The 23,922-nt window shown below is 46.9% G+C and overlaps 2 protein-coding genes across 2 annotated transcripts in view; one reads left to right on the forward strand and one right to left on the reverse strand.

Moving 5' to 3' along the window:
* The window catches only part of LOC124022106 (ELKS/Rab6-interacting/CAST family member 1-like), a gene marked incomplete at its 3' end in the record, with an annotated part of 114,729 nt that overhangs the window by 27,032 nt on the left and 63,775 nt on the right, over positions 1-23,922 (reverse strand). The window contains exons 3-4 of the mRNA XM_046337150.1: positions 3,877-4,041; positions 29-155 (exon numbers count right to left, since the gene is read on the reverse strand). Coding sequence (XP_046193106.1) covers positions 29-155; positions 3,877-4,041 — 292 coding nt within the window. The remainder of the gene's footprint in view (positions 1-28; positions 156-3,876; positions 4,042-23,922) is intronic.
* LOC124022108 (beta-1,3-galactosyl-O-glycosyl-glycoprotein beta-1,6-N-acetylglucosaminyltransferase 3-like) lies at positions 10,429-13,018 on the forward strand. Its single transcript, XM_046337151.1, has one exon. The coding sequence runs from the start codon at positions 10,759-10,761 to the stop codon at positions 12,085-12,087; it is 1,329 nt and encodes a 442-aa protein (XP_046193107.1). The 5' UTR covers positions 10,429-10,758; the 3' UTR covers positions 12,088-13,018.

Here is a 23,922-nt window from a genome sequence, read left to right on the forward strand (position 1 = left end):
GTGTGTGTGTGTGTGAACCCCACCGTACCTTTGCTCTGCAGCATCTCCAGTAGTTTCTTGATAGACTGGTCTCTGGCCCCCAGGGTCTGTTTCTGACTGTCGATCCTCAACTCCATCTCCTCCAGCGTCTTCCTCAGGAGGAACAACTCTTTGGCCTGGAGGTTACATTCAATACAATTCAACCAAACAGTATTCATCTCTATGGCCTGGGGGTTACATTCAATACAATTCAACCAAACAGTATTCATCTCTATGGCCTGGAGGTTACATTCAATACAATTCAACCAAACAGTATTCATCTCTATGGCCTGGAGGTTACATTCAATACAATTCAACCAAACAGTATTCATCTCTATGGCCTGGAGGTTACATTCAATACAATTCAACCAAACAGTATTCATCTCTATGGCCTGGAGGTTACATTCAATACAATTCAACCAAACAGTATTCAACTCTTTGGCCTGGAGGTTACATTCAATACAATTCAACCAAACAGTATTCATCTCTATGGCCTGGAGGTTACATTCAATACAAGTCAACCAAACAGTATTCATCTCTATGGCCTGGAGGTTACATTCAATGCAAGTCATCCAAATGGTATTTTCCTTGGCCAAGAGGTTAGATGAAACTAAATACAACTGCATTAATCTCTTTGGCCTAGAGGAAAGTGTCACACCCTGATCTGTTTCACCGAGCTTTGTGATTGTCTCCCCCCCTCCAGGCGTCGCCCATCTTCCCCATTATCCCCTGTGTATTTATACCTGTGCTCTCTGTTTGTCTGTTGCCAGTTTGTTTTGTTTGTCAAGTCTACCAGCGTTTTCCCCTTGCTCCTCTCTTTTTCTAGTTCCTAACTATTCCTACACATTGGGGCCGTGCATTTTCTAGTACCTGTTTTCTAGTTTCCCCAGTTTTTACCAAATATAATAATATATAATATATGCCATTTAGCAGACGCTTTTATCCAAAGCGACTTACAGTCATGTGTGCATACATTCTACGTATGGGTGGTCCCGGGGATCGAACCCACTACCCTGGCGTTACAAGCGCCATGCTCTACCAACTGAGCTACCATTCTGTCTACCCTGACCCTGAGCCTGCCTGCTGTTCTGTACCTTATGGACTCTGATCTGGATTACTGACCTCTGATCTGTAATAAACTTTTGTTATTTTAACAGTGTCTGCATCTGGGTCTTCTCCTGAAACGTAACAGTAAGATTCAATTCAATTCAATTTACATGGGAGAACACAACACACCTCCTTTCAGTAAATGTCAACTCCTGAATCCAAGCTACTTCTCAGCATGTTTGTGTTATTTCTAAATGAACTTAGTTAGCCTAGAGATTAGATTCAATCAAACGTTATTTGTATACAATAATTCACGCTCGATTCAATTAACTTTATTGATACCCGTAGGGGAAACATGACGTGATAGTGATATTTCTAAATGAGGTTAGTTAGTTCTATATACTTGTTGTACTGTTTTATGTCCATTAGCATTACATTCCTCAAGTTATTCAGATGTATTTGTCACACCCTGACCATAGTTTGCTTTGTATGTTTCTATGTTTTGGTTGGTCAGGGTGTGAGCTGAGTGGGCATTCTATGTTACATGTCTTGTTTGTCTATTTCTATGTCTGGCCTGATATGGTTCTCAATCAGAGGCAGGTGTTAGTCATTGTCTCTGATTGGGAACCATATTTAGGTATCCTGGGTTTCACTGTGTTTGTGGGTGATTGTTCCTGTCTCTGTGTTTGCACCATATAGGGCTGTTTTTGGTTTTCCACGTTTATTGTTTTGTAGTGTTCGTGTTTATCTTTTTGTTATTAAACATGAATCAAAGAAACCACGCTGCATTTTGGTCCGTCTCTACTTCACCTAAGGAAAACCCTTACAGAATTATTATTATGCCTTCTGACAAATGAAATAGTGTGATGCTGTATACAACATGATGCTGTATAAAGTAGTGTGAACATGATGCTGTATAAAGTAGTGTGAACAACATGATGCTGTATAAAGTAGTGTGAACAACATGATGCTGTATAAAGTAGTGTTAACATGATGCTGTATAAAGTAGTGTGAACAACATGATGCTGTATAAAGTAGTGTGAACATGATGCTGTATAAAGTAGTGTGGACATGATGCTGTATAAAGTAGTGTGAACATGATGCTGTATAAAGTAGTGTGAACATGATGCTGTATAAAGTAGTGTTAACATGATGCTGTATAAAGTAGTGTGAACATGATGCTGTATAAAGTAGTGTGAACATGATGCTGTATAAAGTAGTGTGAACATGATGCTGTATAAAGTAGTGTGAACATGATGCTGTATAAAGTAGTGTGAACAACATGATGCTGTATAAAGTAGTGTTAACAACATGATGCTGTATAAAGTAGTGTGAACATGATGCTGTATAAAGTAGTGTTAACAACATGATGCTGTATAAAGTAGTGTGAACAACATGATGCTGTATAAAGTAGTGTGAACATGATGCTGTATAAAGTAGTGTTAACAACATGATGCTGTATAAAGTAGTGTGAACAACATGATGCTGTATAAAGTAGTGTGAACAACATGATGCTGTATAAAGTAGTGTGAACATGATGCTGTATAAAGTAGTGTGAACAACATGATGCTGTATAAAGTAGTGTGAACATGATGCTGTATAAAGTAGTGTGAACAACATGATGCTGTATAAAGTAGTGTGAACAACATGATGCTGTATAAAGTAGTGTGAACAACATGATGCTGTATAAAGTAGTGTGAACAACATGATGCTGTATAAAGTAGTGTGAACAACATGATGCTGTATAAAATAGTGTGAACATGATGCTGTATAAAGTAGTGTGAACATGATGCTGTATAAAGTAGTGTGAACATGATGCTGTATAAAGTAGTGTTAACAACATGATGCTGTATAAAGTAGTGTGAACATGATGCTGTATAAAGTAGTGTGAACAACATGATGCTGTATAAAGTAGTGTGAACAACATGATGCTGTATAAAGTAGTGTGAACATGATGCTGTATAAAGTAGTGTGAACAACATGATGCTGTATAAAGTAGTGTGAACATGATGCTGTATAAAGTAGTGTGAACAACATGATGCTGTATAAAGTAGTGTGAACAACATGATGCTGTATAAAGTAGTGTGAACATGATGCTGTATAAAGTAGTGTGAACATGATGCTGTATAAAGTAGTGTGAACAACATGATGCTGTATAAAGTAGTGTGAACAACATGATGCTGTATAAAGTAGTGTGAACAACATGATGCTGTATAAAGTAGTGTGAACAACATGATGCTGTATAAAGTAGTGTGAACAACATGATGCTGTATAAAGTAGTGTGAACAACATGATGCTGTATAAAGTAGTGTGAACAACATGATGCTGTATAAAGTAGTGTGAACAACATGATGCTGTATAAAGTAGTGTGAACAACATGATGCTGTATAAAGTAGTGTGAACATGATGCTGTATAAAGTAGTGTGAACAACATGATGCTGTATAAAGTAGTGTGAACAACATGATGCTGTATAAAGTGATGCTGTATAAAGTTAACAACATGATGCTGTATAAAGTAGTGTGAACAACATGATGCTGTATAAAGTAGTGTGAACAACATGATGCTGTATAAAGTACAGAATCCTAAATACGACTCTGATGAACTGACATGTAAATGTTCACTGTAAACCAGAGCGCCAAAGACACATTTCCATTCTGTGTAAACTTAAATGGAAAAACTTGTTTAAAAAAAATAAAAGTGAAAATAAACCTGGGCCCTTATCCAGAAAGTATCTCTGAATAGGAGTGCTAATTAGATTATATATGAACAGATCCTAGATCAGGACTCAGCTTTCTGAAACTAGACCTCACCTGTCTCTGGTGTTCAGCTTGGAGCCTGTGGAAGTTCTCCTCAGTGGGTTCGAATGACAGAGGTTCTCCAGGTCTCCCTCCACTACAGTCCTGCTGGAACAACTGATTCAGATCTCTCTGAGTTCTCAGCTCATCCTGCAGGGCCTGCACAGTCATCTGGAGGTGCTGAGGAGAGAGAGAGAGGGTATGAACAACATGATGCTTATAAAGTACAGAAAGTATCTCTGAATGTTCCTGTAAACCAGGAAAGTTTCCATAATTAGGACAAACTTTTAAAAAATAAAAGTGAACAGATCCTAGGAGAGGGGGAGAGGAGAGAGAGGGAGGGGAGAGAGGGGGAGGAGAGAGAGGGGGAGAGAGAGAGAGGAGAGAGAGAGAGGGGAGAGGGGGGAGAGAGGGGAGAGAGGGGGAAGAGACGAGAGAGAGGAAAGAGAGCAGAGAGAGGGGGGAGAGGGAGGGGAGAGAGGGGAGAGAGCAGAGAGAGAGGGGGAGAGGGTGGGGAGAGAGGGGAGAGGGTGGGGAGAGAGGGGAGAGAGCAGAGAGAGAGGGGGGAGAGAGCGGGAAGAGAGATGTTCATACCGTTTCTGTACCATACCACGGTTTACGATATTACCGCAATTATACACAAGGGGCGCTTTTCACTTAACAATTTAGGCAACAGGGATCTTGATCCAGGAGGGGGTTGAATATCTCTGCTGTAACCAAGAAGTTTGATCTTGACATTTAGCCACTTAGCAAGTTAGGAAATCAAATGCATGGCTGGAGCCCTGATCTGCATATCATTTATTTGACACATAGTTATACTCAACTTATTTATAAGCAGTGGAGTAGCACGCACATACCGTCAGTATTTAGAAATACCCCGGTATATGGTATATCACCCAAGCCTACTAGTGGGCAGTTCTTCCTGCCTTTGATATCAGTTAGTTTGTAGTTCTTCCTGCCTCAGTTACAGTTTGTAGTTCTTCCTGCCTCATTTACAGTTTGTAGTTCTTCCTGCCTCAGTTACAGTTTGTAGTTCTTCCTGCCTTTGATATCAGTTAGTTTGTAGTTCTTCCTGCCTCAGTTACAGTTTGTAGTTCTTCCTGCCTCAGTTACAGTTTGTAGTTCTTCCTGCCTTTGATATAGGTTACAGTTTGTAGTTCTTCCTGCCTCAGTTAGATCTTGTAGTTCTTCCTGCCTCAGTTACAGTTTGTAGTTCTTCCTGCCTCAGTTACAGTTTGTAGTTCTTCCTGCCTCAGTTACAGCTTGTAATTTCGCCTACTGCCTTCTCTCACTGCTTCCTTTTCCTCTCTCTCTCCATCCCTCAACCTTTTCTATTAGCATAGACGAGACATGGTATCAAGAACAAGATGAAACCAGCCCGAAACGAGACGAAACGAGCCACCTACAGTACGATTCCCCACACGGCAGCTTCTTGTCAATGTTACTAGCTATCTGGCCGAACAGAATCACAACACATGGACTTCTGCCCCATGGAGAGCCACAGTCATGGCGTCTTTCTGTAGGCACTAACTCCGCCGTGGCTCGTTGGACAAAGGCTATGGGGAAACGAATGGTGGTTTTTTGGAGGGTTTTGAGAAAAACGTTTGGTTCACAGGCTTAGACCTTTTGTTCTACGAGATAATCTCCAAGAGATCATGTCACTTTTTGTGAATTTTGGAGCATTTATGTAATCAAAACAAGCTTCATAATTCATAAAGGTCGTGTTAACTGACTGCTATTATCTCATAGAACAAACCGTATAAGATCTCCTCAGCCTTTATAAACTCAGACCTTATTTTCAGCATTTATTCCTAAATTCCATTCTTTCCCCATTTATTTTCCACATAGGAAGGGCTGAACGAACCAGCGGGGCCTCATTGGGGCGGCAGGGTAGCCTAGTGGTAAGAGCATTGGACCAGCTGGGCCTCATTGGGGCGGCAGGGTAGCCTAGTGGTAAGATCGTTAGACCAGGGGGGCCTCATTGGGGCGGCAGGGTAGCCTAGTGGTAAGAGCATTGGACCAGTAGGGCCTCATTGGGGCGGCAGGGTAGCCTAGTGGTAAGAGCGTTGGACCAGCAGGGCCTCATTTACGTTTTTTGAAGGAATACAAGCTGGCGATCTCGTGTTTTTATAACGTTGTCAACTAACCCGTCTTTAGGCCAGAAAATGTGTCACGTCACCTCCTATGCAAATGTGGGGTTCTGAAACCTTCACACTTCAAGTCCGCTCCACTGAGAGGAGAGAGACTTCGTGCCATTATAATGCATGGGATCCTACGGAGTTCACAGAGGGCTTTGTACCATTATAAGGCATGGGATCCTACAGAGTCCACAGAGGGCTTTGTGCCATTATAAGGCATGGGATCCTACGGAGTTCACAGAGGGCTTTGTGCCATTATAAGGCATGGGATCCTACGGTGTCCACAGAGGGCTTCATGCCATTATAATGCATGGGATCCTACGGTGTCCCAGAGGGCTTTGTGCCATTATAAGGAATGGGATCCTACGTTGTCCACAGAGGGCTTTGTGCCATTATAAGGCATGGGATCCTACGGAGTCACAGAGGGCTTTGTGCCATTATAATGCATGGGATCCTACGGTGTCCCAGAGGGCTTTGTGCCATTATAAGGCATGGGATCCTACGGTATCCCAGAGGGCTTTGTGCCATTATAAGGCATGGGATCCTACGGTGTCCACAGAGGGCTTTGTGCCATTATAAGGCATGGGATCCTACGGTGTCCACAGAGGGCTTTGTGCCATTATAAGGCATGGGATCCTACGGTGTCCACAGAGGGCTTTGTGCCATTATAAGGCATGGGATCCTACGGAGTTCACAGAGGGCTTTGTGCCATTTAAAGGCATGGGATCCTACGGAGTTCACAGAGGGCTTTGTGCCATTATAAGGCATGGGATCCTACGGAGTCCACAGAGGGCTTTGTGCCATTATAAGGCATGGGATCCTACGGAGTTCACAGAGGGCTTCGTGCCATTATAATGCATGGGATCCTACGGAGTTCACAGAGGGCTTCGTGCCATTATAATGCATGGGATCCTACGGAGTCCACAGAGGGCTTTGTGCCATTATAATGCATGGGATCCTACGGAGTCCACAGAGGGCTTCATGCCATTATAAGGCATGGGATCCTACGGAGTCCACAGAGGGCTTCATGCCATTATAAGGCATGGGATCCTACGGTGTCCACAGAGGGCTTTGGACACCAAAATGTTACTCGGAGCCTGTCCAGAACAGTCACCCATCTAAGAGAACATTGTATGTTGTATTCAGATCCATAGATATATTTTTACTCAACCTTGTGTGCCTGTCTGTCTGCCTGTTTGTAGATGAGTACATGAGCATACAGGTGAGATTATAACATTTTAAAGGATTTTAATATTAACTACCTATTTGATGTCAATGGAGGTTCAACACTGGTGTTCAAAGAAATTGTAAATAAAATAGGAAATCATTTTCCTGCCATTCCATGAGTCCTTCATACATCCACGCTATCAAACGGAATGTCTAGAATTATAACAACATTCTAAATTCTAAAAGTTGACCTAAACTCTCTAAAAAACATGGCTCTGAACGGATGGAAACAGGTGACATGTACAAGGACTCAATTATTTCAATATTCAAATAATGTACCTATCTGACATCAACGGAGCTCCATAACACCGATGTTCAACATCAATCATGAACACATTTGATAAAAATGCATCTCAGCCTCAACTCTGCCTTTGACACCTGGCTGTGTTTGCTGTTCGAGTTGGAAAATGAGTCTAGGATGTTTGTCAAGGATATTAACCTGCAACCAGGATGTGATAAAACACTAAACACTATCTAACCCTGTTTAACCAAGACCGTTTAACCCCGACAGCTGTCATCTAACCCTGTTCCTCTGCACCACACCAAGACGTGATAAAACACCATGTTTAACCCCCGACAGCTGTCATCTAACCCTGTTCCTCTGCACCACACCAAAACGTGATAAAACACCATGTTTAACCCCCGACAGCTGTCATCTAATCCCTGTACACCTGTTCAAACCCTGTTCCTCTGCACCACACCAGACAAAATGTGTGTGGATAAAGGTGACATTGTGAAATGTTGAAGGGTTTCATGGAACGGAAGTCAAAATGATTTCAATATTAAAATAATGTGCCTATCTGCCGTGAATGGTCAATGCAGCGGTGGGATGTTGTTGTGGTAATAGGAGGTCTACCATGTTAGTCAATAGGACTGTGACAACGACAGTAGTTGTTTTCCCATGGTCCTTTAAAAACCTCCTGTATATAAAATATTGTGTGCAAAATGTACGGGCTAGATATTTCAAAATGTATGGGCTAGATATTTCAAAATGTATGGGCTAGATATTTCCAAATGTATGGGCTAGATATTTCAAAATGTATGGGCTAGATATTTCAAAATGTATGGGCTAGATATTTCAAAATGTATGGGCTAGATATTTCAACATGTATGGGTTAGATATTTCAAAATGTATGGGCTAGATATTTCAACATGTACGGGTTAGATATTTCCAAATGTATGGGCTAGATATTTCAAAATGTACGGGCTAGATATTTCAACATGTATGGGCTAGATATTTCAAAATGTACGGGCTAGATATTTCAAAATGTACGGGCTAGATATTTCAACATGTACGGGCTAGATATTTCAACATGTACGGGCTAGATATTTCAAAATGTACGGGCTAGATATTTCAACATGTACAGGCTAGATATTTCAACATGCATGGGCTAGATATTTCAACATGTATGGGTTAGATATTTCAACATGCATGGGCTAGATATTTCAACATGCATGGGCTAGATATTTCAACATGTATGGGTTAGATATTTCAACATGTACGGGCTATATATTTCCAAATGTATGGGCTAGATATTTCAACATGTATCGGCTAGATATTTCAAAATGTATGGGCTAGATATTTCAACATGTATGGGCTAGATATTTCAAAATGTATGGGCTAGATATTTCAAAATGTATGGGCTAGATATTTCAAAATGTATGGGCTAGATATTTCAAAATGTATGGGCTAGATATTTCAAAATGTATGGGCTAGATATTTCAAAATGTATGGGCTAGTTATTTCAAAATGTAGGGGCTAGATATTTCAAAATGTATGGGCTAGATATTTCAAAATGTATGGGCTAGATATTTCAAAATGTATGGGCTAGATATTTCAAAATGTATGGGCTAGATATTTCAACATGTATGGGCTAGATATTTCAAAATGTATGGGCTAGATATTTCAACTGTGTAAGGCAACTTCTGACTCAACACGTTTATGAGGCTGCTTTGACCCACGCCTCAAAGCTCTAAATCAAATCATCAATTTATATAGCCCTTCGTACATCAGCTGATATCTCAAAGTGCTGTACAGAAACCCAGCCTAAAACCCCAAACAGCAAGCAATGCAGGTGTAGAAGCACGGTGGCTAGGAAAAACTCCCTAGAAAGGCCAAAACCTAGGAAGAAACCTAGAGAGGAACCAGGCTATGTGGGGTGGCCAGTCCTCTTCTGGCTGTGCCGGGTGGAGATTATAACAGAACATGGCCTAGAGGACAGACAGCTGTTTAACGTGAGAGGCTCAGCCATGTTAGGACTGTATGCCTGGCAGTCCTAACATGGTGGCGGCAGGGTAGCCTAGTGGTTAGAGTGTAGGGACGGCAGGGTAGCCTAGTGGTTAGAGTGTAGGGACGGCAGGGTAGTCTAGTGGTTAGAGTGTAGGGACGGCAGGGTAGCCTAGTGGTTAGAGTGTAGGGACGGCAGGGTAGCCTAGTGGTTAGAGTGTAGGGACGGCAGGGTAGCCTAGTGGTTAGAGTGTAGGGACAGCAGGGTAGCCTAGTGGTTAGAGTGTAGGGGCGGCAGGTAGCCTAGTGGTTAGAGTGTAGGGACGGCAGGTAGCCTAGTGGTTGGAGTGTAGGGACGGCAGGGTAGCCTAGTGGTTAGAGTGTAGGGACGGCAGGGTAGCCTAGTGGTTAGAGTGTAGAGACGGCAGGGTAGCCTAGTGGTTAGAGTGTAGGGACGGCAGGGTAGCCTAGTGGTTAGAGTGTAGGGACGGCAGGGTAGCCTAGTGGTTAGAGTGTAGGGACGGCAGGGTAGCCTTGTGGTTAGAGTGTAGGGACGGCATGGTAGCCTAGTGGTTAGAGCGTTGGACTAGTAACCGGAAGGTTGCAAGTTCAAACCCCCGAGCTGACAAGGTACAAATCTGTCGTTCTGCCCCTGAACAGGCAGTTAACCCACTGTTCCTAGGCCGTCATTGAAAATAAGAATTTGTTCTTAACTGACTTGCCTAGTTAAAATAAAATGTGTCACAATGCTGACCAGGAAACAAGCCACATACAGGGGCAACCATACCAAGGCTGCTACAGAGCTTTTACCTCCCTGGTCTGCCATAGTGTTTACAGAAAGGCCACGTCCATAGTGTTTACAGAAAGGCCACGCCCATAGTGTTTACAGAAAGGCCACGCCCACTAGAGTTAATGATTCCACCTCTTCCTTTTAAACAGAGGTGTGTGTCATTTATTTGAGCTGTGAGGTGCTGGTGAGACACATCTTTCTGTTGCCCAGCAGTGTGCAACTCCTCCTCCTCAGCTGTGGTGTTGATAGATACTAATACCACAAAGGCAATACCACATACAGGGTTCTCCCAGGGATCTTTTTTAACAAAGAGGTGCTACTGAGTACAGCGGGATGGAGGACATTTCCTGCACTCTAAAGCAAAGAAATACTCCATTCAGGTGTGGTGCCAGGCCTTAAATTATTACAAATGTTTTTTTAAATGACAGTGGCGCAACCAGTCCACAAGGTGGCGTAGTGCAACTCTTCCATTCTGTGAGGAGAACCCGGACATAGAAACATTATATGGACTAGTCATGGCTTCTGTTCGGTTGTCCAGGTCTCAGAGATTCTTCAAGAACTTCTCTCTGATCCTCCTGAGTGGATCCGTCTCTCTGCTCCTGTGGGCCGCTCTCAGACGCCCGCCGGTCTCTGACAGGAGTCCTCTCCCCGCTCTGGACCTCCTGCCCCTGGACTACGCTGCCGACCTGCCGGCCTGCTCAGCCATCATCCAGGGAGACCTGCAGGGTCTGGAGAGGAAGCAGCTCAGCCTCCTGCTGAAGACCATGAAGAAACAGCAGCTGCTGTCAGAGGCCTTCTACCACAACGTGACTCAGGACTGTCAGAGGTACATCACAGAAAGAGAGTTCATCAGTGTTCCTCTCAGTCAGGAAGAGAAGGAGTTCCCCATCGCCTACTCCATGGTCATACACGACAAGATTGAGATGTTTGAGCGGCTCCTGCGTGCCCTGTACACTCCTCAGAACGTGTACTGCGTCCACATCGACCAGAAGTCATCGGAGGCCTTCAGGACGGCAGTGAGGGCCATCGTGTCCTGTCTGACTAATGTGTTTGTGGCCAGTAAGTTAGAGAGTGTGGTATACGCCTCCTGGTCCAGAGTGCAGGCTGATCTGAACTGTATGGAGGATCTCCTGAAGTCACCTGTCCAGTGGAGGTACCTGATCAACACCTGTGGAACAGACTTCCCCATTAAGACCAACGCTGAGATGGTTCAGGCCCTCAAGCTGCAGAACGGTAGGAACAGCATGGAGTCAGAGACCACCGACGACTATAAATACAGCAGATGGCAGTTTCACCACAAAATCACCAGCAACGTGGTGGTCAAGACGAACGTCAGGAAGAGCCCTCCTCCAATCAGCACCCCTATGTTTTCTGGCAACGCCTACTTCCTGGTGTCCAGGGCCTTTGTCCGTCACGTGATGGAGTCTCAGGAGGTCCGGGCGCTGTTGGAGTGGGAGAAGGACACCTACAGTCCTGATGAACACCTGTGGGCCACCCTGCAGCGCATGCCCTCTGTGCCAGGATCTAACCCTCCGCACATCAAGTACCATGAATCAGACATGAACGCCATTGCGCGCATTGTGAAGTGGCGTCCCCTGGAAGGAGAGGTGAGGAACGGAGCCCCATATCCACCCTGCTCGGGTGTCTACAGGAGGTCCATTTGTGTCTACGGGGCTGGAGATCTCAGGTGGCTCCTACAACATCACCACCTCATCGCTAACAAGTTTGACCCTGAGGTGGATGATGTGGCTATCAGGTGCCTGGAGTCGTACCTGCGCTTCAAAGCTACATACCGTGTTTCACGAAGGACAGTGGAATCTGAGAGGATCTTACAAAAACTATGAAATGTTAAAAGTTGTAAATATGTTAATGTACATTTATTTTAAATATGTTTTGAAATGTTGTATATTTCTGATGGTACTGTTGTACATACAGTAACATAGGTTTTATTTCAAATATACCTACTGTGTAGTTCTGATTGTACTGTGTAGTTCTGATGGTACTGTGTAGTTCTGAATGTACTGTGTAGTTCTGATTGTACGGTGTAGTTCTGATTGTACGGTGTAGCTCTGATTGTACTGTGTAGCTCTGATTGTACTGTGTAGTTCTGATTGTACTGTGTAGTTCTGATTGTACTGTGTAGTTCTGATTGTACTATGTAGTTCTGAATGTACTGTGTAGTTCTGATTGTACTATATAGTACTGATTGTACTGTGTAGTTCTGATTGTACTGTGTAGTTCTGATTGTACTATGTAGTTCTGAATGTACTGTATAGTTCGATTGTACGGTGTAGTACTGATTGTACTGTATAGTACTGATTGTATTGTGTAGTTCTGATTGTACTGTGTAGTTCTGATTGTACTGTATAGTTCTGATTGTACTGTGTAGTTCTGATTGTACTGTATAGTACTGATTGTATTGTGTAGTTCTGATTGTCCTGTGTAGTTCTGATTGTCCTGTGTAGTTCTGATTGTCCTGTGTAGTTCTGATTGTACTGTGTAGTTCTGATTGTCCTGTGTAGTTCTGATTGTATATTCCAGACATACATGTATTTCTTCCTGTGCTCTGTATTTATGACAGCAGTCTAGTGGAATGACTAGTCTAACTGAACACAGCATTTTGGTATACACAAAGTTAGTTACACCTTAACTATAAACTGGGTAGTTCGAGCCCTGAATGCTGATTGGCTGACAGCCGTGGTATATCAGACCGTATACCACAGGTATGGCAAAACAAGTATTTTTAAATATATAATAATAATATATATATATGCCATTTAGCAGACGCTTTTATCCAAAGCGACTTACAGTCATGTGTGCATACATTCTACGTATGGGTGGTACCGGGGATCGAACCCACTACCCTGGCGTTACAAGAGCCATGCTCTACCAACTGAGCTACAGAAGGACCAGGATTTTTACTGTTCTAATTATGTTGGTAACCAGTTTATAATAGCAATAAGACAGCTTGGGGGTTTGTGATATATGGCCAATGTACCACGGCTAAGGGCTGTGTCAAGGCACTCCACGTTGCGTTGTTCCCGTGGTATATTGCCCATATACCACAACCCCTCGGGCCTTATTGATTAATTAACTAATACTACAGAAGCAGTTGATCTTTCCTCAGTGTTTTAATCTTTCCTCAGTGTTTCTGTATCAGTATGGACTTTAAACTAATTCCTTTGGGGTCATTTTGACCCCAGACAGAAACACATCATTCCTCCTATAGTAATTTACAAGGTACAAATCTGACATGGTACAAATCTGTTGTTCTGCCCCTGAACAAGGCAGTTAACTCACTGTTCCTAGGCCGTCAATGAAAATAAGAACTTGTTCTTAACTGACTTGCCTAGTTAAATAAAGGTTAAATAAATAAATAAATAAATACAAATTCTACAATGTTTATTTTGGGGTGAATAAAACATTTAATCTCTTCTTGAAATGTTCCCAGAATGTTTCACTGCGTTGTGGGAACAGTCTGCTGAGAGCATTGTGGGGACACCACAAAAGATATTTTCCCAGAATGTTTCACTGCGTTGTGGGAACAGTCTGCTGAGAGCATTGTGGGGACACCACAAAATATATGTTACCAGAATGTTTCACTGCGTTGTGGGAACAGTCTGCTGAGAGCATTGTGGGGACACCACAAAAGATATGTTCCCAGAATGTTTCACTGCGTTGTGGGAACAGTCTGCTGAGAGCATTGTGGGGACACCACAAAAGATATGTTCCCAGAATGTTTCACTGCGTTGTGGGAACAGTCTGCTGAGAGCATTGTGGGGACACCACAAAAGATATGTTCCCAGAATGTTTCACTGCGTTGTGGGAACAGTCTGCTGAGAGCATTGTGGGGACACCACAAAATATATGTTCCCAGAATGTTTCACTGCGTTGTGGGAACAGTCTGCTGAGAGCATTGTGGGGACACCACAAAAGATATGTTCCCAGAATGTTTCACTGCGTTGTGGGAACAGTCTGCTGAGAGCCTTGTGGGGACACCACAAAAGATATGTTCCCAGAATGTTTCACTGCGTTGTGGGAACAGTCTGCTGAGAGCCTTGTGGGGACACCACAAAAGATATGTTCCCAGAATGTTTCACTGCGTTGTGGGAACAGTCTGCTGAGAGCATTGTGGGGACACCACAAAATATATGTTCCCAGAATGTTTCACTGCGTTGTGGGAACAGTCTGCTGAGAGCCTTGTGGGGACACCACAAAATATATGTTCCCAAAAAACAAAAACTGTCCAGTTGGATGATTCTGAAATGTTTATTTTACGGTGCAAAAAAACTCTAACATGATGTGACAAAGAACATTCCCAGAACACATTTCGTCTGCTCTTTGAAGGGTCCCAGAATGTTTCATTAGGTATTGGGAACATTGTGTGGACATGACACAAGATATGTTCCCAAAACACAGTTGTGTTGCTTGTTAAAATGTTTCTATTAGGTTGCAAAAAAACATTAGCAAGAACATTCCCAGAACACATTTTTGTTCTTTATACGTTCCTAAAACATTATGGGAACATTGTGGAAACATGAGAAGAGATTCCCAAAACACTAAAGCTGTTCAGTTGCGCTGCCATTCATATAATGTTTGTATCAGCGGAAACAAAACATTCCTCTGATGTTGCAAGAATGTTGACAGAAGAGCGTTTCTGAGTTCTTTAAAGGTTCCCAGAACATTTAATTAGATTGTGTGAACAGTGTGGGTACATTACAAGAGACAGGTTCATACAAAGTCAGGCTGCACAGAACATTCCCTTAATGTTGTAAGAAGTTCATAGCATATGTGTTTCAGGTTAAACATTATAACATATTAACATATTAACATATTAACATATTAACATATTCCATTTACAGTTTGTTCACGAAATAAACCAAGGAGCTGATTTTGGACTACAGGAGACAGAAGGAAGAGCCCACATCTCTATCGAAAGGGCTGCAGTGGGAAAGGTCAAAACCTTCCAAGTTCCTCAGCGTTCGCATCACAGAGGACCTGACATGGTCTCATCACATTGTAGTGAAGGAGGCACAAGAGCGCCTCTTCAACCTCAGTCGGCTGAAGACATTTGCAATGGCCCCTAAGACCCTCACAAACTTCTACAGATGCACCGTTGAGAGCATTCTGTCGGGTTGCATCACCGCCTGGTACGGCAACTGCATCGCCCTCGATCGCCAGCCCAACGTAACACCGGCATCGCCCTCGATCGCCAGCCCAACGTAACACCGGCATCGCCCTCGATCGCCAGCCCAACGTAACACCGGCATCGCCCTCGATCGCCAGCCCAACGTAACACCGGCATCGCCCTCGATCGCCAGCCCAACGTAACACCGGCATCGCCGTAATTACATACCGTATGATTTTTTACAATTTTATGGGAGAACTCAGTTGGGGTCTCAAATTACAGTCAGACAAGATGGCATTTTGAAACTCACTTGTGCATCATTAGTTTTCCTCTTTACATGTTTTACTCTATATGTCCCTCACTGACCGTCACTAAATTAGTCTATGTCACTTAAATACATCTGGGTAGTCGAGCCAGCTACCTACACTTGTAGTAATCATGGCCGAAATACCGACCGCGCACGCAGGGCAAGCCCAAGGAACCTGACCTCCAGGGGGCCCTGGCCTCCAGGGGGCCTGACCTCCAGGGGGCCCTGGCCTCGCAGTTAGCTGTAAAACTGCTAAATAAATAGTTCTGTAAAGCAAACTCATATGATTACTTTTTGCTAATAAAGTGCAGATCCCTCTGTACGTATTTAATGATAACTTTTAATCCGAGTGCTGAGTTAATGTGTATCCCTGATCATTAGGGACCTCAGCCACAGAGTGTTGATTCTGCTGCAGTCTGGCAGATGTTCCAGGAGCATCAGATCTCAGACCAACAGACTCTGAAACAGCTTCTATCACCAGACCATCAGACTGCTGAAGAGCCATTCATAGCTGCCCACCTGTACTCTGCCCTGCATCTTAGAGAGCTTTTTGCAAACATACACCCACACACTCAATCACACACACACACATAGTATCTTGCGCTTACACACACACACACACACACACACACACACACACACACACACACACACACACACACACACACACACACACACACACACACACACACACACAGCTGTCCCATGTATATAGAGACATTGAACACTGGTCACTTCACATTGATACATTGTGTATTATATACTGTATACTCCACAGAGCTCATTCTAGAATATCTATTGTTGTACATATCCTCTCTCTCTATGTCTCTCAGGACAACGAAGGGACAGTCTGTCATGATTCCACAGGCGACCTGGTTACTAAGCAACATCAGCCATCTGTGAGTGGCACTGAATGAATGACGTTGTCTTTCTCATACACACACAGACAAGAGCAAACACACACAACACATAACACACAGCACAGATGAGGAGCGGAAGAGGGGATGGTGTCACATTCGGAGGTGTGAGTGAAAGTCAAGACTCAAGGGAAACGTGAAAGAAGGACCTGACTACAACACTCCCTGACCCAGAGAAGACCAGGACCTGACTACAACACTCCCTGACCCAGAGAAGAACAGGACCTGACTACAACACTCCCTGACCCAGAGAAGACCAGGACCTGACTACAACACTCCCTGACCCAGAGAAGAACAGGACCTGACTACAACACTCCCTGACCCAGAGAAGAACAGGACCTGACTACAACACTCCCTGACCCAGAGAAGAACAGGACCTGACTACAACACTCCCTGACCCAGAGAAGAACAGGACCTGACTACAACACTCCCTGACCCAGAGAAGAACAGGACCTGACTACAACACTCCCTGACCCAGAGAGGAACAGGACCTGACTACAACACTCCCTGACCCAGAGAAGAACAGGACCTGACTACAACACTCCCTGACCCAGAGAAGAACAGGACCTGACTACAACACTCCCTGACCCAGAGAGGAACAGGACCTGACTACAACACTCCCTGACCCAGAGAAGAACAGGACCTGACTACAACACTCCCTGACCCAGAGAGGAACAGGACCTGACTACAACACTCCCTGACCCAGAGAAGAACAGGACCTGACTACAACACTCCCTGACCCAGAGAAGACCAGGAGCTGACTACAACACTCCCTGACCCAGAGAGGAACAGGACCGACTACAACACTCCCTGACCCAGAGAAGAACAGGACCTGACTACAACACTCCCTGACCCAGAGAGGAACAGGACCGACTACAACACTCCCTGACCCAGAGAAGACCAGGACCTGACTACAACACTCCCTGACCCAGAGAGGAACAGGACCGACTACAACACTCCCTGACCCAGAGAGGAACAGGACCGACTACAACACTCCCTGACCCAGAGAGGAACAGGACCTGACTACAACACTCCCTGACCCAGAGAAGAACAGGACCTGACTACAACACTCCCTGACCCAGAGAAGAACAGGACCTGACTACAACACTCCCTGACCCAGAGAGGAACAGGACCGACTACAACACTCCCTGACCCAGAGAAGACCAGGACCTGACTACAACACTCCCTGACCCAGAGAGGAACAGGACCGACTACAACACTCCCTGACCCAGAGAGGAACAGGACCGACTACAACACTCCCTGACCCAGAGAGGAACAGGACCTGACTACAACACTCCCTGACCCAGAGAAGAACAGGACCTGACTACAACACTCCCTGACCCAGAGAGGAACAGGACCTGACTACAACACTCCCTGACCCAGAGAAGAACAGGACCTGACTACAACACTCCCTGACCCAGAGAAGAACAGGACCTGACTACAACACTCCCTGACCCAGAGAGGAACAGGACCGACTACAACACTCCCTGACCCAGAGAAGACCAGGACCTGACTACAACACTCCCTGACCCAGAGAGGAACAGGACCGACTACAACACTCCCTGACCCAGAGAGGAACAGGACCGACTACAACACTCCCTGACCCAGAGAGGAACAGGACCTGACTACAACACTCCCTGACCCAGAGAAGAACAGGACCTGACTACAACACTCCCTGACCCAGAGAGGAACAGGACCTGACTACAACACTCCCTGACCCAGAGAAGAACAGGACCTGACTACAACACTCCCTGACCCAGAGAAGACCAGGAGCTGACTACAACACTCCCTGACCCAGAGAGGAACAGGACCGACTACAACACTCCCTGACCCAGAGAAGAACAGGACCTGACTACAACACTCCCTGACCCAGAGAGGAACAGGACCGACTACAACACTCCCTGACCCAGAGAAGACCAGGACCTGACTACAACACTCCCTGACCCAGAGAAGACCAGGACCTGACTACAACACTCCCTGACCCAGAGAGGAACAGGACCGACTACAACACTCCCTGACCCAGAGAAGAACAGGACCTGACTACAACACTCCCTGACCCAGAGAGGAACAGGACCGACTACAACACTCCCTGACCCAGAGAGGAACAGGACCGACTACAATACTCCCTGACCCAGAGAGGAACAGGACCGACTACAACACTCCGTGACCCAGAGGGGAACAGGACCGACTACAACACTCCCTGACCCAGAGAGGAACAGGACCGACTACAACACTCCCTGACCCAGAGAGGAACAGGACCGACTACAACACTCCCTGACCCAGAGAAGAACAGGACCTGACTACAACACTCCCTGACCCAGAGAGGAACAGGACCGACTACAACACTCCCTGACCCAGAGAGGAACAGGACCGACTACAACACTCCCTGACCCAGAGAAGAACAGGACCTGACTACAACACTCCCTGACCCAGAGAGGAACAGGACCGACTACAACACTCCCTGACCCAGAGAGGAACAGGACCGACTACAACACTCCCTGACCCAGAGAGGAACAGGACCGACTACAACACTCCCTGACCCAGAGAAGAACAGGACCTGACTACAACACTCCCTGACCCAGAGAGGAACAGGACCGACTACAACACTCCCTGACCCAGAGAGGAACAGGACCGACTACAACACTCCCTGACCCAGAGAAGAACAGGACCTGACTACAACACTCCCTGACCCAGAGAGGAACAGGACCGACTACAACACTCCCTGACCCAGAGAGGAACAGGACCGACTACAACACTCCCTGACCCAGAGAAGAACAGGACCTGACTACAACACTCCCTGACCCAGAGAGGAACAGGACCTGACTACAACACTCCCTGACCCAGAGAAGAACAGGATCTGACTACAACACTCCCTGACCCAGAGAGGAACAGGACCGACTACAACACTCCCTGACCCAGAGAAGACCAGGACCTGACTACAACACTCCCTGACCCAGAGAAGAACAGGACCTGACTACAACACTCCCTGACCCAGAGAGGAACAGGACCGACTACAACACTCCCTGACCCAGAGAGGAACAGGACCGACTACAACACTCCCTGACCCAGAGAGGAACAGGACCGACTACAACACTCCCTGACCCAGAGAGGAACAGGACCGACTACAACACTCCCTGACCCAGAGAAGACCAGGACCTGACTACAACACTCCCTGACCCAGAGAGGAACAGGACCGACTACAACACTCCCTGACCCAGAGAGGAACAGGACCGACTACAACACTCCCTGACCCAGAGAGGAACAGGACCGACTACAACACTCCCTGACCCAGAGAAGAACAGGACCTGACTACAACACTCCCTGACCCAGAGAGGAACAGGACCGACTACAACACTCCCTGACCCAGAGAGGAACAGGACCGACTACAACACTCCCTGACCCAGAGAAGAACAGGACCTGATTACAACACTCCCTGACCCAGAGAGGAACAGGACCTGACTACAACACTCCCTGACCCAGAGAAGAACAGGACCTGACTACAACACTCCCTGACCCAGAGAGGAACAGGACCGACTACAACACTCCCTGACCCAGAGAGACCAGGACCTGACTACAACACTCCCTGACCCAGAGAAGAACAGGACCTGACTACAACACTCCCTGACCCAGAGAGGAACAGGACCGACTACAACACTCCCTGACCCAGAGAGGAACAGGACCGACTACAACACTCCCTGACCCAGAGAGGAACAGGACCGACTACAACACTCCCTGACCCAGAGAGGAACAGGACCGACTACAACACTCCCTGACCCAGAGAAGACCAGGACCTGACTACAACACTCCCTGACCCAGAGAGGAACAGGACCGACTACAACACTCCCTGACCCAGAGAGGAACAGGACCGACTACAACACTCCCTGACCCAGAGAGGAACAGGACCTGACTACAACACTCCCTGACCCAGAGAGGAACAGGACCTGACTACAACACTCCCTGACCCAGAGAGGAACAGGACCGATACAACACTCCCTGACCCAGAGAGGAACAGGACCTGACTACAACACTCCCTGACCCAGAGAGGAACAGGACCTGACTACAACACTCCCTGACCCAGAGAGGAACAGGACCTGACTACAACACTCCCTGACCCAGAGAGGAACAGGACCGACTACAACACTCCCTGACCCAGAGAGGAACAGGACCGACTACAACACTCCCTGACCCAGAGAGGAACAGGACCTGACTACAACACTCCCTGACCCAGAGAGGAACAGGACCTGACTACAACACTCCCTGACCCAGAGAGGAACAGGACCTGACTACAACACTCCCTGACCCAGAGAAGACCAGGACCTGACTACAACACTCCCTGACCCAGAGAAGACCAGGACCTGACTACAACACTCCCTGACCCAGAGAAGACCAGGACCTGACTACAACACTCCCTGACCCAGAGAAGACCAGGACCTGACTACAACACTCCCTGACCCAGAGAGGAACAGGACCGACTACAACACTCCCTGACCCAGAGAAGACCAGGACCTGACTACAACACTCCCTGACCCAGAGAAGACCAGGACCTGACTACAACACTCCCTGACCCAGAGAAGACCAGGACCTGACTACAACACTCCCTGACCCAGAGAGGAACAGGACCGACTACAACACTCCCTGACCCAGAGAAGACCAGGACCTGACTACAACACTCCCTGACCCAGAGAAGACCAGGACCTGACTACAACACTCCCTGACCCAGAGAGGAACAGGACCGACTACAACACTCCCTGACCCAGAGAAGACCAGGACCTGACTACAACACTCCCTGACCCAGAGAGGAACAGGACCGACTACAACACTCCCTGACCCAGAGAGGAACAGGACCGACTACAACACTCCCTGACCCAGAGAAGACCAGGACCTGACTACAACACTCCCTGACCCAGAGAGGAACAGGACCGACTACAACACTCCCTGACCCAGAGAAGACCAGGACCTGACTACAACACTCCCTGACCCAGAGAAGAACAGGACCGACTACAACACTCCCTGACCCAGAGAGGAACAGGACCGACTACAACACTCCCTGACCCAGAGAAGACCAGGACCTGACTACAACACTCCCTGACCCAGAGAAGACCAGGACCTGACTACAACACTCCCTGACCCAGAGAAGACCAGGACCTGACTACAACACTCCCTGACCCAGAGAAGAACAGGACCGACTACAACACTCCCTGACCCAGAGGAACAGGACCGACTACAACACTCCCTGACCCAGAGAAGACCAGGACCTGACTACAACACTCCCTGACCCAGAGAAGACCAGGACCTGACTACAACACTCCCTGACCCAGAGAAGACCAGGACCTGACTACAACACTCCCTGACCCAGAGAAGAACAGGACCTGACTACAACACTCCCTGACCCAGAGAGGAACAGGACCGACTACAACACTCCTGACCCAGAAGACCAAATCCCTGGACGACAACACTCCCTGACCCAGAGAGACCAGGACCTGACTACAACACTCCCTGACCCAGAGAAGACCAGGACCTGACTACAACACTCCCTGACCCAGAGAAGACCAGGACCTGACTACAACACTCCCTGACCCAGAGAAAAACAGATCCATGGACTACAACACTCCCTGACCCAGAGAAGACCAAATCCCTGGACGACAACACTCCCTGACCCAGAGAAGACCAGGACCTGACTACAACACTCCCTGACCCAGAGAGGAACAGGACCGACTACAACACTCCCTGACCCAGAGAGGAACAGGACCGACTACAACACTCCCTGACCCAGAGAGGAACAGGACCGACTACAACACTCCCTGACCCAGAGAGGAACAGGACCGACTACAACACTCCCTGACCCAGAGAAGACCAGGACCTGACTACAACACTCCCTGACCCAGAGAGGAACAGGACCGACTACAACACTCCCTGACCCAGAGAGGAACAGGACCGACTACAACACTCCCTGACCCAGAGAGGAACAGGACCGACTACAACACTCCCTGACCCAGAGAAGAACAGGACCTGACTACAACACTCCCTGACCCAGAGAGGAACAGGACCGACTACAACACTCCCTGACCCAGAGAGGAACAGGACCGACTACAACACTCCCTGACCCAGAGAAGAACAGGACCTGATTACAACACTCCCTGACCCAGAGAGGAACAGGACCTGACTACAACACTCCCTGACCCAGAGAAGAACAGGACCTGACTACAACACTCCCTGACCCAGAGAGGAACAGGACCGACTACAACACTCCCTGACCCAGAGAAGACCAGGACCTGACTACAACACTCCCTGACCCAGAGAAGAACAGGACCTGACTACAACACTCCCTGACCCAGAGAGGAACAGGACCGACTACAACACTCCCTGACCCAGAGAGGAACAGGACCGACTACAACACTCCCTGACCCAGAGAGGAACAGGACCGACTACAACACTCCCTGACCCAGAGAGGAACAGGACCTGACTACAACACTCCCTGACCCAGAGAAGACCAGGACCTGACTACAACACTCCCTGACCCAGAGAGGAACAGGACCAGACTACAACACTCCCTGACCCAGAGAGGAACAGGACCGACTACAACACTCCCTGACCCAGAGAGGAACAGGACCTGACTACAACACTCCCTGACCCAGAGAGGAACAGGACCTGACTACAACACTCCCTGACCCAGAGAGGAACAGGACCGACTACAACACTCCCTGACCCAGAGAGGAACAGGACCTGACTACAACACTCCCTGACCCAGAGAGGAACAGGACCTGACTACAACACTCCCTGACCCAGAGAGGAACAGGACCTGACTACAACACTCCCTGACCCAGAGAGGAACAGGACCGACTACAACACTCCCTGACCCAGAGAGGAACAGGACCGACTACAACACTCCCTGACCCAGAGAGGAACAGGACCTGACTACAACACTCCCTGACCCAGAGAGGAACAGGACCTGACTACAACACTCCCTGACCCAGAGAGGAACAGGACCTGACTACAACACTCCCTGACCCAGAGAAGACCAGGACCTGACTACAACACTCCCTGACCCAGAGAAGACCAGTACCTGACTACAACACTCCCTGACCCAGAGAAGACCAGGACCTGACTACAACACTCCCTGACCCAGAGAAGACCAGGACCTGACTACAACACTCCCTGACCCAGAGAGGAACAGGACCGACTACAACACTCCCTGACCCAGAGAAGACCAGGACCTGACTACAACACTCCCTGACCCAGAGAAGACCAGGACCTGACTACAACACTCCCTGACCCAGAGAAGACCAGGACCTGACTACAACACTCCCTGACCCAGAGAGGAACAGGA

This window comes from Oncorhynchus gorbuscha, unplaced genomic scaffold (assembly GCF_021184085.1).
Source record: "Oncorhynchus gorbuscha isolate QuinsamMale2020 ecotype Even-year unplaced genomic scaffold, OgorEven_v1.0 Un_scaffold_1295, whole genome shotgun sequence".
Lineage (NCBI taxonomy): Eukaryota > Metazoa > Chordata > Actinopteri > Salmoniformes > Salmonidae > Oncorhynchus > Oncorhynchus gorbuscha.